The following is a 17,654-nucleotide window of genomic DNA, read 5'->3' on the forward strand; positions in this document are numbered from 1 at the left end:
CTACGATGGTGCCACTGCACTCCAGCCTGGGCAACAGAGCAAGACCCTGTCTCAAAAACAAAACAAAAAAACAAATGAAAATGGTAAGACCCTCTTGCTTTCCCCTCAAACTGTCCTTATTTGTAGGCAAAATAAACATATACATAGGAAATTTATAAATCTATAAACATTTAGAGCTAATTTACAGAATTATTTAGAGAATCTATAAACATTGAGAGCTAATAGGAGTATTCAACAAGGTGGATGGACATATCAATGCATCAAAATCTGTAAGCACTCCTAGACACAAATGATCAAATTAGAACACTTAACAATCATCTGCTTTTGAAATTACTTTGTGTACACTGTATAGGGTACTTTATGGGAGAGGCAGATACAGACATGGAATGGGGGAAGTGATGGGGTTGAAGTAGAGGTATCAGTATGAACTCAAATGTTCTTAAAATACTATATACCTCCTACCTCTGCCTGCTCAAAGGGCCTGGAAGAATGACAACCCACAGCAACATGCAGGGCTAATGCCCAGATCTTGGTTTGTAAATGACAAAGGGCTCCTTGGAGAAACAGCAGATTTCAGAGCCAGACAGATAAAGTTCAATAGGAATCTAGAATATCTCATCATGGAAAAGAAGGAAAGGCTAGAACAGAGGGGACGTGGCGAAATCCACAGAAGTAGAAAGAACCCCCAAGGACCAAATGAGATCATCTGAGCACCAAAATAGATGACAGCAATAGATTCTAATGAATAAAAGCAAATCTACAAGCCTGAGCCGATTAAAAAACAGTAAAATGCTCAACATAAAAAATAAATGGGGGTGGGTAAGAGAAAGTCTCTTTACATCAGAATGCCAGCTAATGTATATAGACAACGCGTTAGAAAAACTCACTATTTTGCAACTATCATATTAGTAATGGATTCAGCCAGGAATTAATAATATATCTACAACTATTGAATGAATGTTTACTGGAGAACAGGATAATTACACTCAGACATTTCCAGATAGATTACTTGTTTACGAAGGAGAAAAACATGCCTTTCCAGTAGAAAAAAACTGGCAAACATCACCTTCACTAAGTAATGAACGTTAACATGACCAATACGAGGAAAACAGACCGCAGGAGCTCTCTGATGCAATGGGAAGGACACACTGCTTACCTGGTATAACCTGAATGTAACCATGAGGAAACAATGTGACAGCATCAAACTCCCCAAAACAACCGGCCTCTCCACACTCTTCAGAAACACCCATGAGTCAAAGAGAGGGGAGAGCTCGGCGTCGGTTCAGATAGCTGTACCGCGGTGACCTCACAGAACGTCTTTACTCTTCTGTGCTACAAATGCAGGTACTTATGGATAAACGGTCATAATGCTACAGCCCTTACTCTCAAAATGGCCAAAAAATATTAAACACACAAAACCAAAAAAAATGGATCCTAGGAAAACATCCGTCAAAAGCAGACTGGCTTGAAAAACATCGCACATAAAAAAGGAATTATACGAAGAGTTACTTTCGGGGGAAAATCTGAAAGCATGAGTAATACATACAGGCCGTATTTGTGGGACATTTTGTTTCATGCTGATAAAGCAGAACGATTAGTGACACAGTGAGGCAGAAGAGCTGACACGTGGCCTCCTACCTGTTGTCGCTTCGGGTTTCCATGGCCACAGGATTGGGAGAGGCCCGATGTCCGGAGATGGGAATCAGGCTGCTCCTCTCGGCAGGGTAGTCCGGCTGGATCCGAGGAGAAGTGTGTGTGATCTGCTGGGGCACCACCTTGGCTGCAAACAGTAAACGCCAATTCCATGACCACGCTACCCTTTTTTTGGCATGCCAAAACATTCTCGGCTAGCAGCAATCTTAGGAAAGCAAACAATGAAAGCCTGGACTTTTAATCAAAATGAAAAATGAAAAATAAGTACAAAGTTCAACAGAATTATTTCAATTCTACATTCACTGACATATTCCTACTGTTACTAAAGCAGGGTTCAACATTAATACTTAAACAAAGACAGAAGTGACCAGGCTCTTTTCTCTCAACATGGACCTGTTTTTGAAAGGATTAAACTGCTTAAAAAGTAAACAGGCCAGGCGCGGTGGCTCACATCTGTCATCTCAGCACTGGGGGAGGCTGAGGCTGGAGGGTAACTTCAGTTCAGGAGTTCAAGGCTACAGTGAGCCATGACTGCACCACTATACTCCAGCCTCACTCACAGACTGAGACCCCGTCTCAAAATAAATAAATAAATGAACACACACAATTTTGGATTAAAAAATGGAAAAAAAAAAAAAAACCCTTAGATTCCACTCTGGGTCCACAGATAATTATGAAATGTAGCCAATTAGCAATGAGAAGACCACTTTAATTCCCAAGTCTATTTCTTTACCTATAAGGATCCCTTCTTTAGATCACTTAATAATTTCTAAGGTCCTTTGAATGTCCTACAATTTTATATAAAACTTTAGAGCAAAATCAAAATCAATGACCACAGAGTTTTCAAATTCAATCTGAGGCTCCAAATGTGTACTCCTTTAAAACTTGCATCCAATTTTGTTTGGAAGGTATAGCTGAACTAGAACAACTTGACACTATTCTTTATAGCCCTATCTATTAACAGTATGCCTGGGCATTCAGAAAGAAAAGCCGTGATCCATCTCAGAGATACAGAGGGACAGCTTCTATCTGTGTAAAAACCCAAGTTACACCAGTGACAGGCACATTAACAAAGAGACTAGACTAGGAGGATGCCAACGCATTACCCCAAATGCAGAGCATTTAACAACAACGCCAAGCTACAAAGACCCACTGCGATGCCAGCCAGCTCCCACGGGAGGCAGATGGAGAAGTTTCTGCAGGGTGATAGCAGGAATGCCCATCTGACCACTCAAGATTGCATCTATTAGCCAACGCAAAGAGAAGCTGGCATGACAGGGTTATCCATCAGGGAGGTAAGCAGTGGGGATGGTGAGGAGGGGGCAACTAAGCCTTGTTTTATCACTGAGCCCCATGAAAGGTAGGAGAAAATGATGCTTCCAGTAGGAATGAAGCTGCCATGTGACAGAGTAGCTAACCAGTGGTTGTTAACCAGACACACCTCACCACTCAGCCATTCATTTACATCTTTACTTGTTTTCTAATTTAAAAAGCCATACAGGCTGGGTGCAGTGGCTCATGCCTGTAATCCCAACACTTCGGGAGGCCAAGGCAGGCGGACCAACTGAGGTCAGGAGTTTGAGACCAGCCTGGCCAACATGGTGAAACCCTGTTTCTACTAAAAAGACAAAAATCAGCCGGGCGTGGTGGTGCATGCCTGTGATCCCAGATACTCAGAAGGCTGAGGCAGGAGAATCACTTGAACCTGGGAGGTTGCAGTGAGCTGAGATCATGCCACTGCACTCCAGCCTGCACGACAGAGTGATACTCCATCTCAAAAAAAAAAAAAAGAAAAAAGCCATACATTCTCAATAATTAAATAAAAACCAAGGAACTATATAATACAGAAAACATTAAGTCTGTCATAACATTATCTCCAAAACTTATCCCTATTTTCTGAATAATGTGATCACCAGATTTCACTTTCTATAATTCTGAGAACATGATCATATGTTCACCAGAACATGGAGAAAATAAGAATGGTATTCTATTGGAATAGAGGCAAAAACCTTAAACTTGTGATTTAGCAGGCTTTTTTTCTGAGCCAACATATTCCTAATAAGAATAGCTGAATTTGTATTTAATATCACCTGGAGAGGGCAAGCTCACTTGGAAAAAGTCACTTAGGTGATTTTAATATGTATGTTCTACTTCCCAACTTGAAAATCAGTGGTCTAGGGTTTTATCAGGTTTCCCTTCTCAACTGAGCTACCTTTCCTGGAGAGATCCTATTATAATACAGAAATATCGGGGTTAGCATAAAAGAGAAAAACAAAATGACCATAAACCCCATGGAACGTAGGAACACGCGTATCTATGTCTCCTGGTACTTTTTAGTGAGTCTGCTTCCACAGTGGGGTCTCTTAGGAAGACAGGACATTCACAAGAACCAATCTCTAAAAAAATTCTTCAAGGTGGAGCGTCAGGAGGAAACTAGACAGTCCCTCTGGGCCACAACGGCCCCTCCTTATCGGTCTTTCGATCATAGATTCAAATACCCGAGTGAGGCTCCTGCCTTGATAAACATTAAGTGTCTCAGGGCTTGGCTTGCCATGATAGCACTCAGGAGAGCTGACGACGCGGGCAGAGGAAGGAAATGGGCTGAAATGGCAATATGGACAATTTACTACCTTTTTCAACAAGTGTGGTAATGCTAAACAGATACAAACAAAACAAACTTCTTTTGACAAATATGAACTAAATTCAGAAGGTTATGGAAAAAATGTGGTCTCTCCAATGGCAAGTCATAGTGAGGAGCGATGCAGGAAACACCCAGTAGCAGCACCCTCTGTGCTAAAGGACTTCTGTGGGGCTGAGCACCCATTTAAGGGCTGGTATAGGCCGGTCACCCTACAACAGGAGTAGGGACTTCCTGGGTACTGCCATTATTCCAGAAAATGGGCTTCAAAGTTTGCTCAGAGAGGCCGGAACCCACACTTTATGTCCAGTCACCAGTATGTCAGGGTGTCCTCTTCACAAAAAGCAGTCTTAGCTCTAAGTGGATGCTATGGCAGCTGTCCTGTATGTATCTTTTGAGAGTAGAGAACAATAAGATGACATGCTCTTCACTATAAAAGCAAGGCAGAGACAAAACTAGAAACTATTAATAAAGCCTGTAGCTGGCAGGCTAATGAAAGCTGTGTTCTGCCTCGGAGGCCACAGTCCCTGCTTCGGATGCTATGGCAGTGAGATATCAGTCCCCTGCATAGGTGTTGGCAACCTATGGTTTACAGGCCAATCCAGCCTGCTGTCTCATGAGCTAAGAATGAGTTAACACTTTTAAATGGATGAGGGCAAAAGGATCAAAAGAATATTTTGTGACTCATGAAAACGATATGAAACTCAGGCCAGGATCAGTGTCTCACACCTATAATCTCAGCACCCTGAGAGGCTGAGGGTGGAAGGACTCCCTGACGCCAGCAGTTTGAGAGCAGCTTGGGTAACACAAGACCTTGTTTCCACAAAAAAAAAAAAAAAAAAAAAAAATTTTTTTTTTTGAGACGGAGTCTTGCTCTGTCACCCAGATTGGAGCGCAGTGGCACAATTTCAGCTCACTGCGACCTCCACCTCCCAGGTTCAAGCAATTCTCCTGCCTCAGCCTCCCAAGTAGCTGGGAATACAGAGGCATGTGCCACCACACCCAGCCAATTTTTTTTTTGTATTTTTTTTAGTAGAGATGGGGTTTCACCATGTTGGTCAGACTGGTCTCGAACTCCTGACCTCAAGTGATCCCCCTGCCTCAGCCTCCCAAAGTGCTGGGATGACAGGTGTGAGCCACTGCTCCCAGTCTACAAAAAATTTTTAAAAATTAGCCAGAGGCCAGGCATGGTGGCTCACACCTGTCATCCCAGAATTTTGGGAGGCCGAGACAGGCAGATCATGAGGTCAGGAGTTCAAGACCAGACTGACGAATATGCTGAAGCCCCGTCTCTACTGAAAATACAAAAATTAGCCAGACGTGGTGGCACACGCCTGTAATCCCAGCTACTCAGGAGGCTGAGACAGGAGAATTGCTTGAACCCGGGAGGCGGAGGTTGCAGTAAGTGGAGATCATGCCACTGCACTCCAACCTGGGCGACAGAATGAGACTCCATCTCAAAAAAACAAAAAAATTAGCCGAGTATGGTGGCAGGTACCTGTAGTCCCAGCTAATGGGGAGCTGCGGTGGGGGGATAGCTTGAGCCCCAGTTACAGTAAGCTATGACTATGCCACTGTACTCAAGCCTGGATGACAGCAAGATCTTATCTCTTAAAAAAAAAAAAAAAGAAAGAAATCAAATTTCTCCATCCATAAGCAGAGTCTCCTCGGCGCACGGTCTGTTTACATACTGTCCGCGGCTACTTTCACGACACAGAGTTGAGCAGTGGCGACACACACCTATGTGGTCTGCAAAGCCTGAAATGTTTATAGAAAGTGTGCAAACCCCTGATCGCGATGACTGAAGTTGGACTGCCAGAAACTTTCCAGGGATTTTTAAAATAATTCAGAGTATACATATACTTAGAGAATAAAGAAAGCCTAGAAGAAATTCTAGGATGGGCGTGATGTGGCAGGGCAGCACTCAGATGAAAACCTGGGGAACACACCTGAGCTTTGGTGTTCTTCCCACTGTTGTGTCACTGAGAACTTTCCCTGAACAATCTGTCAAAGTCTACAAGTTTTCCTCATTCCAGATCTTTGCTTTTCCTGTTGTTTTTGTCTATGTCAGTATTGCTTATTTTTATAAAAGGTATAGTTTGATGAGAAAGCAGTCAAAACTAAAGTTTAAGTACTCAAGAATTGTTATACTCTTTTTTCGCTACCATCAATGCCAAGTCTGCATGATACATAATATTACAAGTCATATTCAGTGTTGCTTTGAAAATCAACAACTGGGCCGGGCACAGTGGCTCATGCCTGTAATCCCAGTACTCTGGGAGGCCGAGGCAGGTGGATCATGAGGTCAAGACCAATCTGGCCAACATAGCGAAACCCCGTCTCTACTAAAAATACAAAAAAATTAGCCAGATATGGTGGCACATGCCTGTAGTCCCAGCTACTTGGGAGGCTGGGGCAGGAGAATTGCTTGAATACGGGAGGTGGCGGTTGCAGTGAGCTGAGATCGCGCCACTGCACTCCAGCTTGGACAACAGAGTGAGACTCAAGGCAAAAAAAAAGGAAATCAACAATTGTAAAAATCAATACTAGCCATCACCATGAAGGCCTAGTCAGAGGGACTACAGCACTCCGTGTGAGCTTCTGTCAAAGGCAGCATGCCACTTACCGACGGGGATGTTCGAGGTGGTCACAGCAGTAGCATGGGAGGAATGGGAGGGCACTGTCATGGTAACAATGGTACTGGTGGGAGCCTGCGTGTGGGACACAGATCCTGAAATAGGAGAAAAAAGGAAATTCTTTAACAAGAACTTCTCTGCACACATTACAGATTCTCAAAAACCTGGGAAAACTCTTGGAAAAAGTTAAGATAATTTTTCTAGCCCATTGTTTTTCTCTGACTGAAGGTGAGAAATGAAAAATTAACCCACCACTCTTGCCTTCTCTTTCCCCGGTAGAAGGAAGAAGTGGGTTATGGACTTACCGGCTGTAGTCGCTGAAGGAATGGTGTTGGTTGCCAAAATAGGTGCTACTGTGGCTGCAGCCACTGGGGTGCCAGTACTGAAGATCGTTTTCTATGAGGGAAACCCCACAACACAGTTATAAGAACATTATCCACTGCATCCCAGGTAAACACAATCAATGCCTTCAGTACTGCCAGGCCCTCAGCACACTTTGCCCACTTTTGGTTTTACCCAACCAAGTACACAGGTGGTTCTCCACCTTTCGTTTTACCTGAGCCATTGTATGAAGCTGCTGTTTTGGCGTCCCTAATGCAGGGTGAGATGGTAGTGTGATTCTTGTTGTGACATCTCGTGACTGGGCAGGACGCTGAATACTGATTGCTGCAGATGGTGGGTGCTGGATAGACAAAGTTGGCCTACTGAAAAGATAATAAAGACACAATGCAGACAGGAAAGGTCATTTACGATCTTTTGCTAGGTTACAGTCCTGCAAGTCATGCTTTTTCATAGGTCTACGAAGTTCAGAGTTAAACCAATACTTGGTCTTTAATCACACCAACGAGGCAAAAGGCGCACTGAGTTTGTCTCGTTTTAAAAGCCATCAATTTGTACCACAAACTGAAGAAATTAACCCTTAGTTGTTCTCAGTATCCTTAATATAGTTAATCAACACTCCAAAACGGACTTGAGTTAATATCATCATAATAACTGCACTTCAGGTCAGGTGTGGTGGCTCACACCTGTAGACACAGTGCTTTCGGGGGGCGCCAAGGCTGGAGGACAGCTTGTGCCCAGGAAGTCAAGGTTACAGTGAGCGATGACTGCACCACTGCACTCCAGCCTGGGGCACAGAGTAAGACCTTGTCTACATAAAAAATTAAAAACAAAATAATTGCACTTAACTGTGGATAGATCTGAAAATATACTATAAATTTACAGGCTATAAGTTTTTGACAAATTTCCTGAAGAAATATCAGAGACAACTTTGATTAACAGCAGCTTAAACTATGACTTTTGAAGCAAGGACCTTCCCCCCAATTTTACATCATTCCTTAGCAAATGTAGGAACATTCCTAAAATGATAAAATGTTACAGTTATGACTGCCTCAGGATTGGAAGGGAAATAAACAGAGGATGCCAAATTAATTGGTAGCAAGCTACTGAAATGGCAACACTGGCAAGAAAATTTGACAACATAACCAAGCTGGATATTCAAATCAGAGGGGAGGCCACAGGCGGCAGCTCACACCGAGGACCGCTTAAGCCAAGGCTAAAGTGAGCTGTGATCACACCACTGCACTCCAGCCTGGGTGACAGAGTGAGACTCTGTCTCCAATAAAATAAAATAAAAAGAATCACTTCAAGTGACATTCAAACCCATTGCCACTCTGGTTAGTGGGATCTAGCTGGAGGACAAAAAGAACCGTGAAGTTAGTTACTCAGTATTCTTATTGTTAGTAGTAATCTACAAAAAGTAAGAGGCTAATTTATGTCAGATGGACAAGTGATACAGGTGCCCCTTTTTAAAATCTTTTCCACTGTATTTTTACTGTACCTTTTCTGTATTTAGATATACAAATACCATAGTGTTACAACTGCCTACAGTATTCAGTACAGTCACAGGCTGTATAGGTTTACAAACTAAGAGCAATAGTTAGAGCACCATAGCCTTGGTGTGTAGCAGGCGACACCATCTAGTTTGTGTAAGCATACTCTTACGATGTTTGCGTGTCAAAACTGCCCATTCATTTCTCAGACTGTAACCCCATCATTAAGTAATGAATGAGTATAAAACCTTAGAAAGCAAAAAAAAAAACCAAAAACCAAACACCAAAAAACAACTCTAATGTTAAATTTCATCTGTAAATACCAATATGTGTCCATTACCAGTGAAGGAGTGAAAAAAAAAATTGTTTTCTTGAGACGGAGTCTCACTCTGTTGCTAGGTTGGAGTGCAGTGGCATTATCTCAACTAACTGCAACCTCTGCCTCCCAGGTAGAGGCAATTCTCCTGCCTCAGCCTCCCGAGTAGCAGGGACTACAGGAGCGTGCCACCACACCTGGCTAATTTTTCTATTTTTAGTAGAGACAGGGTTTCACCACGTTGGCCAAGATGGTCTTGATCTCTTGACCTCGTGATCCACCCGCGTCAGTGGTGCTGGGATTACAGGTGTGAACCAACGTGCCCAGCCAAAAATTTTTAATTAACGTAAGATTTTAAAACATATGGTCGCTCAGGTCCGTAATCCCAGCATTATGGGAGGCTGAGGTAGGTGGATCGAGTTCGAGACCAGCCTGGCCAACATGCTAAAACCCCATCTCTACTAAAAATACAAAATTAACCAGGTGCAGTGGTACATGTCTATAGTCCCAACTACTCCAGAGGCTGAGGGAGAAGAATCGCTTGAACCTGGGAGGCAGAGGTTGCAGTGAGCTGAGATTGTACCACTGCACTCTAGCCTGGGTGACAAAGCAAGAGTTTGTCTCAAAAAAATAAATAAAATAAACAAGTAAAGAGGAAAATATCAGCAGGAAAACATGACTATCTTTACTATACTGAGTACCTCTGTCGCCAGAAAGAGCCCAAAAGCAATGACACACCAGAAACAATGAACACTTTTAACACCCAGAACTTGGGTTACAAATACTACTCTCCACTAAAAAGAACCAAGGAGAAATGACTGATTTGAAAACTTGAAAAAAAAAAAAAACAAAACAGGAGAAAGCCTGATACATCATGTATCAAAAAGAATAAAGTACTCAAAGGTTAACGGGAGTCATCAAAAGGAAACTTGGGCCAGGCCCAGTACAGTGGCTCATGCTTGTAATCCCAGCACTTTGGGAGGCCAAGGCAGGCAGATTGCTTAAGTCCAAGAGCTCAAGACTGACCTGGACAACATGGCGAAATTCCACCTCTACTAAAAATATAAAAATTAGCTGGGCGTGGTAGCACACACCTGTAGTCTCAGCTACTTGGGAGGCCGTAGCAGGAGGATCACTTGAGAGCCCAGGAGGCAGAGGTGATAGTGAGCTGAGACTGTGCCACTGCACTCCAGCCTGGGCAACAGATGAGAGGGTCTCAAAAAAAAGACATCTGAGCCAGTTCAAAGGGGTTCTCACTAGCCCAATTTGGGGCACCGGGAGCAAAAGAAAGAGACTTTGACTAAAACATTTTGAGGCTGGGAGCAGAGAATCACACAGCCCTAGCACTTTGGGAGCTGAGGCAGGAGGACTGCTTGAGCCCAGAAATTTGTGACCAGCCTGAGCAACATGGCAAGGCCCAGTCTCTACGAAAAATAAAACAATTAACCAGGCATCTTGGCATACACCTACAGTCCCAGGTACTCAGGAGGCTGAGGCGGGAGGATAGCTTGAAGCCCAGAGGTTAAGGTTGCAGTGAGCTGTGATCGCGCCATTGCAACCTTGACCTCTGGGGTTCAAGGTATCCTCCCACCTCAGACTCCTGAGTACCTGGGACTATAGATGGGCATCAAGTTGTGATTCAGCCTGAGTGACAGAGTGAGACGCTGTCTCCAAAACAAAAACAAACGACAACAAAAAAAATCCAGTTTGAATATTTAACATTGACAGGTTCATAGTGACTCACTTACACATACCAAAAACAGTCAAAGGGAGTCAGGTCATTCAGAAAGTGCTCCCTAGTCTGTTCTCTTAATCACCATATTACAGGTTGAGTATACCTTATCTAAACCGTTCTGGATGAGAAGCATTTCAGATTTTGGAATTATATACTTACTGACTCAGCATTCCCAATCCAAAAAGCAGAAATGCTTCAATGAACATTTCCTTTGAGTGTCATGTCAGTGCTCAAACAGTTTCAGATTTTGGCTTATTATGGATTTTGGGTGAGGGATACCCAATTGTGTACTTCTCCCACAGATTAGCTTTTTTTTTTTTTTTTTTTGTTAACAGTCTGAAAGGCAACTCCAAGGATAGAGCCCCAATCCAGTGATCTGACATCTACAGAAAATATGGGGGTTAAATGATAAATGGACTTGTGATTATCCTCCAGTGTTCAGATAGGTCCTTGTATGACTGGCTTATTTGGAGGACAAGGGTATCGTAGGCAGAGACTGCCAGTGTGGTATTTTCTCCTTCTCCTCTCAGAACAGTAAAGAAAACAAAAAAGAGAAATATAGTCTCCTCCTTTCACAAAATTAGGAGACATCTGAAATCTCAAACCACAGGACAGAAGAATTGCCAAAGGTAGGGATAACCAGAGACTCAGGAGCCAATGAAGGAAAGATTGCTTTCTTTTTTTCCTTTTTTTTTTAAAAAAAGAGATAGAGTCTCACTATGTTCTCACTATGTTGCTCAGGCTGGTCTTCAACTCCTGGGGCTCAGACGATCCTCCTGCCTCAGCCTCCCAAAGTGCTAGGATTACAGACATGAGCCACCCTCCCCCGCCTGAAGAGAGAATTTCTGGGGCTATAACTCTGGGGATAAAACCCAGTAATGAAGTATAATGCTCCAAAATGAGGAGCACAAACTGACAGAGAAAACCAGAATCTTCGTGTAACAGCGGGAATGGAGCTGGCAGCGGAGCAGCATTTGGAACAGTTCCAAGGGTTAAAAAGCAAAGGATCTAGGGTTAAACCAGGAATCACACAGACACAGAAAAGTCCCATCTATGGGGAATTGCGTGCGGGGGACCTAGGGAAGAGAGGCTTTGCCATTTTAAGTGGTCTATCCGCACTGACAGGAATGAGGTAATGGCCAACAAATTTCAAACGCAGGACACTGAGTCATTTGGAAAATTTCTCCAAACCCGGTAAATAGTCCAGGCTACAGTAAGAACCAAGTACAAATAAGGGATCCAGAATAAAGTCAATCCAATCAAAGATGAATACTCAGAAAAGATCCAAAACAGGATCTATTTAAAGATGCTAAAAGACAAAAGGCGGAACGAGACACACCAGAAGTGCTTTTACTACGCAGATGAACACCGTACCATGAATTTAAAACCTTAATGAAGTCACCACTTCTTTTTTTTTTTTTTTTTTTTTGAGACGGAGTCTTGCTCTGTTGCCCAGGCTGGAGTGCAGTGGCATGATCTTGGCTCACTGCAACCTCTGCCTCCCGTGTTCAAGTGATTCTCCCGCCTCAGCCTTCCAAGTAGCTGGGATTAAAGGCGTCCGGCCCCATGCCCAGTTGACAGATAAGGTTTCACCATGTTGGCCAGGTTGATCTCAAACTCCTGACCTCAAGTGATCCCCCTGCCTCAGCCTCCCAAAGTGCTGGGATTACAGGCTTGAGCCACCGTGCCCGGCCTGAAGTAACCACTTCTATGAAATGGAAACACAAAGCAAAGACTAAGAGCTCAGTGGAAATGATGAGAGAACAACAGAAGAAGACAAAATATATAGGCAGAGCTCGAGAGAGAAACAGAAGGCAACTGTTCAGCAGTTTCAAGAATGAAGGCAAAATTAGAAGTGGAACATGAGACACAATGCTGAAAATGCAGTCAAGGATGGAGAAGACTATGAAAACAACGTTAAAGGGAACAGTTAAAAAAATTACATAGGAGTGCAAAAAGATTCAACACTTAGGAATCGCCCATAATCCCAACACTTTGGGAGGCTGAGGCGTGCAAATCACCTGAGGTCAAGAGTTCGAGACCAGCCTGGCCAACATGGCAAACCCCTGTCTCTACCAAAAATACAAAACTTAGCCGGGGGTGGTGGTGGGTGCCTGTAATCCCAGCTACTCGGGAGGCTGAGGTGGAAGAAACGCTTGAACCCGGGGGGGGTGGCGGAGATTGCAGTGGCCGAGACTGTGCCACTGCACTCCAGCCTGGACAACAGAGCAAGACTAGGTCCCAAAAGAAAAAAAAAACATATAACTCACAAAAACTGTTCATAATTAGTTTTTTTCTTTTTTTCTTTTGAGACGGTGTCTCGCTCTGTTGCCCAGGTTGGAGTGCAGTGGCATGATCTTGGCTCACTGCAACCTCTGCCTCCCGTGTTCAAGTGATTCTCCCGCCTCAGCCTTCCAAGTAGCTGGGATTAAAGGCGTCCGGCCCCATGCCCAGTTGACAGATAAGGTTTCACCATGTTGGCCAGGTTGATCTCAAACTCCTGACCTCAAGTGATCTGCCTGCCTCAGCCTCCCAGAGTGCTGGGATTACAGGCATGAGCCACCGCGCCCGGCCAATAGATCCAGTTTTATGCTACAGATTGAAAAGACACACCATGTTTAGAACAAAACCATAAATAATGCTCATTACAAAATAAATGCCATTAAATTTGCTGATATTCAACGAAAAGAATCAGGCAATGAGGCAAAAAGACTAAGGCCTTTGTAAGGGGTTAAAAAAAAAAAACAGACTCTGTGCAGTAACATCCAGATCTAGAAGACACGGGAAAAACGACCCCTCACGTAGTCATGGAAAGAATATAGAAACAATAAAACACTTAATCAGCCAGACTATTGCCTAAGTATAAATGGGAAATGATTCTCAGCATGTAAAATTTCAAAATATTGGTGCTTTAAGATACGCCCTTTTTGAAGAAAGTGATAGAAAATAAATTTCTTTCAACCAAGTAATGACTGAAAAGACAAGGGTCAGAGAACTGACAGAGTGAATGTATTTAGCAGAAAAATTAAGATATGACTTATATTTTTCTGGAAGTTTACTATTTTCTCTATACCTTGAACCAATTTCTTTATTGCTGGTTTATCTGGCCCTTTGAAGGTTTGGTAGAATTCTATGAAACCAAGGCTGGGTGTGGTGGTTCACAATTGTAATCCTAGCACTTTGGGAGGCCGAGGCAGGTGGATCGCTTGAGCCCAGGAGTTTGATACTAGCCTGGGCAACATAGGGAGACCCTGTCTCTACAAAACACTTTAAAATTTGCCAGGCATGGTGCATGGTGGCACGTGCCCGTAGTCGCAGCTTTGGGAGGCTGAGGTAGAAGGATCACTTGGGCCTAGGAGGTTGAGGCTGCAGTGAGCCGTGACTGAGCCACTGTTCTCCAACCTGGCTGGCAGAGCAAGACCTTGTCTCAAAAAAGAATTCTATGAAACCAGCTGGATCTGGTGCTTCTGTGAGAGATAGTGCTTAAAATTTTTTCTATTTCTTCTATGGAAATTGGTCTGTTGAAAAATTTCTATCTGCAGAATTCAAAAAAAGTTAGACATTAGGAATTTATTGTAATTGTAGATATAAAGAGAAAAATCACCTGATTAGGGTTTTTGTTTTCACTACTTGCAGTATATTGCTAGTGTTATATGAGTGAATGCTAAAAATGCATTCAACAAAATTCAATATCCAGTTTTTTATTAAAACATTCAACACAATGGAAAAGATACTTTGACAATATGATTAAAAATAAAAAGCCAAAAAATAAAAATAAAAAGCCTACCCCTAGTTTTCATCATACAGTTGGCCCTCAGTACCCATAGGTGCCACATCTATGGATTCAACCAAGCATGGACTGAAAATATTCAAGGGGGAAAACAATTTCCCCAAATTCCAAAAAGCAAAACTTGAATTAGCTGAGCACCAAGTGCTACACAGAATCCACATGAATGAAGTGATGTGTAGGCATCATAATAGGCACTCTAAGTAACCTGGAGATGATTTAATCAGAGTACATGGGAGGAGGTGCGTAGGTTATATGCAAATACTATGCTACTTTATATGAAGGAACTTGAGCATCCTTGGATTTTAGCATCTGCAGGGGCTCCTGGAGCCAAGACCCCATGGATAGAGATGACAGTATATCCATTTATATCTTGTGAATTTCCTCATACCACCTGAATATATTAACTTTTATAAAGTTAAAATGAGCAACAACAAGTAGTCTATTTTATGTTGGGCGGTTCTGTCTCTTTGTACCTCAGGTAATACATTTATTAATAACTGCCACAAAGTAAAGTATCCCTTTTACTGAAGAGAGAACAAAGGATTAGGGGAATTGAAAACCTGCTTAATGTCATACAAGTAAATAATAGAGCTAATGGCTAAAGATAAGTTCCAGGCATTGCTGTTCATTTAAATATAATTTTCTTCAGAATTCTGTTCTAGGTTCTCTTCTCACTCTCTAGTACCCTTGGATAGACACCTGAAGGCTTTCATTGTGGCCCACGCATTGATCACTCCCAAACCCATTATCTCTAGCACAGACCCCTCTTCAACCACATGCTGACAACAGCCACTTGGCTGTTCCACAGATACACTCAGTATCCCAAAGTTCAATCTTTTCTAAAACCTGCTTTCCTTCCCTTGTTTTCCTTCTCATTTACTAGGACAGGTAAGGAGGAAACCAAAGAGGCATCTCCAATTCCTCTTTCTTCCTCACCACTCTGCCCAGCTTCCAGCTGACAGGTCCCAGTGGTGCCTCCCTAGCTTCTAACGGCTCCTCTCTCCAACCTACTATCCTTGCTTTGATTCAGTGAATCCCTTCTTGTCTGCGCTATTGCCAAAGACTCCCTTCCCTCAATATAACCCATGGCAAGGATCAGCTGCTCTCCCCAGCCTCCCTGTAATGTGACTTGAAGATCATGAGGAAAAACAGCATCATGTCATCCCTGATTGTGTCACTCACAAAAAGCCTTTAAGATCATCCCTCACCAACCAGACTTTATTCCTGTATGGCTCTGCAAATCTTTTTTGCTTCTTTTTTTTTAGAGACAGGATCTTGCTCTGTCACCCAGGCTAGAGAGTAGTGGCACAATCATAGCTCATGTGGTCTCAAACTCCCGTGGTCATATGATCCTCCCACCTCAGCCTCCAAGTACCTAGGGCTAGAGGTACATGCCACCACGCTTATCTTTTTTTTTTTTTTTAAATTTGTTGAAATGAGATACTGGTATGTTGCTGAGGCTGGTCTTGAACTCCTGGCCTCAAGTGATTCTCCCACCTTGGCCTCCAAGAGCACCAGGGTTACAGGCACGAGCCACTGCACCCAGCCTAAATCCTTTTTTTTTTTTTTTTGGTGGAGATGGGGTCTCGCTCTGTTGCCCCAGCTGGAATGCAGTGACACGATCACAGCTTGCTATAGACTCAACCTCCAGGGCTTAAGCGATCCTCCCACCTCAGCTTCCCGTGTAGCTGGGACTACAGGTACACACCACCATGGCTGGCTACTTTCTTATTTTTTATAGAGATGGGATCTCCCTATATTGCCCAGACTGGTCTCAAACTCCTGGACTCCAGTGATCCTCCTGCCTCAACCTCCCAAAGTGCTGAGATTACACGCACGAGCCACTATATCTTGCCATCACAACCTTAAAATGCCTAAAATCAAAGTATAAAACTCCTTTCCCAAAAATCCCACTCTCCTCCACCCTGTTAGGTGTATAGGCCAACTAGTACTGGCAAATAAATAATCCTGACTCCCCTCCTTCTCACACTCCCATACCCCCGCCCCCTGCTCCAGTGATTCTCAGAAATCTTCCTGACTCTATCCTTCAAAATCTACCCAGGGCCAGGCATGGTGGCTCATGCTGTAATCCCAGCACTTATGGAGACAGGAGGATCACTTGAGCTCAGGAGTTCGTGACCAATCTGGGCAACAAAGTGAGAACCTGTCTCTAGAAGAAAATAAAAAAATTAGTTAGGCATGGTGGTGCACATCTGGGGTTCCAGCTACTTGGGAGGCTGAGGCAAGAGGATCACTTGAGGCTGAGGGTTTAAGGCTGCAGTGAGCCATGATCATGCCACTGTACTCCAGCCTGGGTGACAGAGCGAGACCCTCCCTCCAAAAAATATAATCTATCCAGAATCTAACCATGTCTTTCTACATCCATCTTCATCTCTCCTACATGCTGGCTATACCCTTCTACCCAACCTCTGCTTCTAACTTGGCCTCTCCATAGCCTATTCTATCCAGCAACCAGGCTGAACCAAATGAAACTTCAGATCATTGCATTGCTCTGCTGAAAATTCTGCTAAGGCTTTCCATCATGCCCCAGCCGAGTCCATGTCCTTAGCGTGGCTCCTAAGGACCTATGTGATCTGGAGACCCTGCTACCTCCCCAAACCTAACTCTTGCCACCTTGGCCTCATCGGTGCTCCTTGTAAGTGGCAAACAGAATCCTGTCTCGGAGCCTTGCACTTACTAGTATTCCCACTGCCTAGAATACTCTTCTCTCAGATAACCACATAGCTCACTCATTTCATTGTATCTTTTCATTTTCTACTCAAATGTATTATCAACAAAGCTCTCTCCGACCACATTACATGAAACTGTAAGTCCCCTGCTCCACCCACCCTGTCACTCCCAATCCCTTTTACCCGTATTTTTTCCAAAGCACTTTTCACCATCTAAAAACCTACATATTTATTGTGTCTCCAGCCCCTAAAAACAGAAGCTCTGTGTGGGCAGGAATTTCTTTGTTCACAGCTTTAGCCCCAGGATTTAGAACACTACATAGCTCATTAAAGAAAAAGCCACTCAATAAATATTCACTTAAAT

The 17,654-nt window shown here is 43.4% G+C and overlaps 1 protein-coding gene across 2 annotated transcripts in view; it reads right to left on the minus strand.

Annotated features, from left to right (window-relative positions):
- The window catches only part of SAP130 (Sin3A-associated protein, 130kDa), a 78,824-nt gene that overhangs the window by 54,168 nt on the left and 7,002 nt on the right, over positions 1–17,654 (minus strand). For both annotated transcript variants that reach the window (XM_011980499.1, XM_011980498.1), the window contains exons 2-5: positions 7,484–7,631; positions 7,233–7,323; positions 6,918–7,022; positions 1,639–1,780 (exon numbers count right to left, since the gene is read on the minus strand). In XM_011980499.1, the coding sequence (XP_011835889.1) occupies positions 1,639–1,780; positions 6,918–7,022; positions 7,233–7,323; positions 7,484–7,492 (347 nt within the window). In that variant the 5' untranslated portion in view covers positions 7,493–7,631. The remainder of the gene's footprint in view (positions 1–1,638; positions 1,781–6,917; positions 7,023–7,232; positions 7,324–7,483; positions 7,632–17,654) is intronic.

Source organism: Mandrillus leucophaeus, unplaced genomic scaffold (assembly GCF_000951045.1).
Source record: "Mandrillus leucophaeus isolate KB7577 unplaced genomic scaffold, Mleu.le_1.0 Scaffold213, whole genome shotgun sequence".
In the NCBI taxonomy this organism is placed as follows: domain Eukaryota; kingdom Metazoa; phylum Chordata; class Mammalia; order Primates; family Cercopithecidae; genus Mandrillus; species Mandrillus leucophaeus.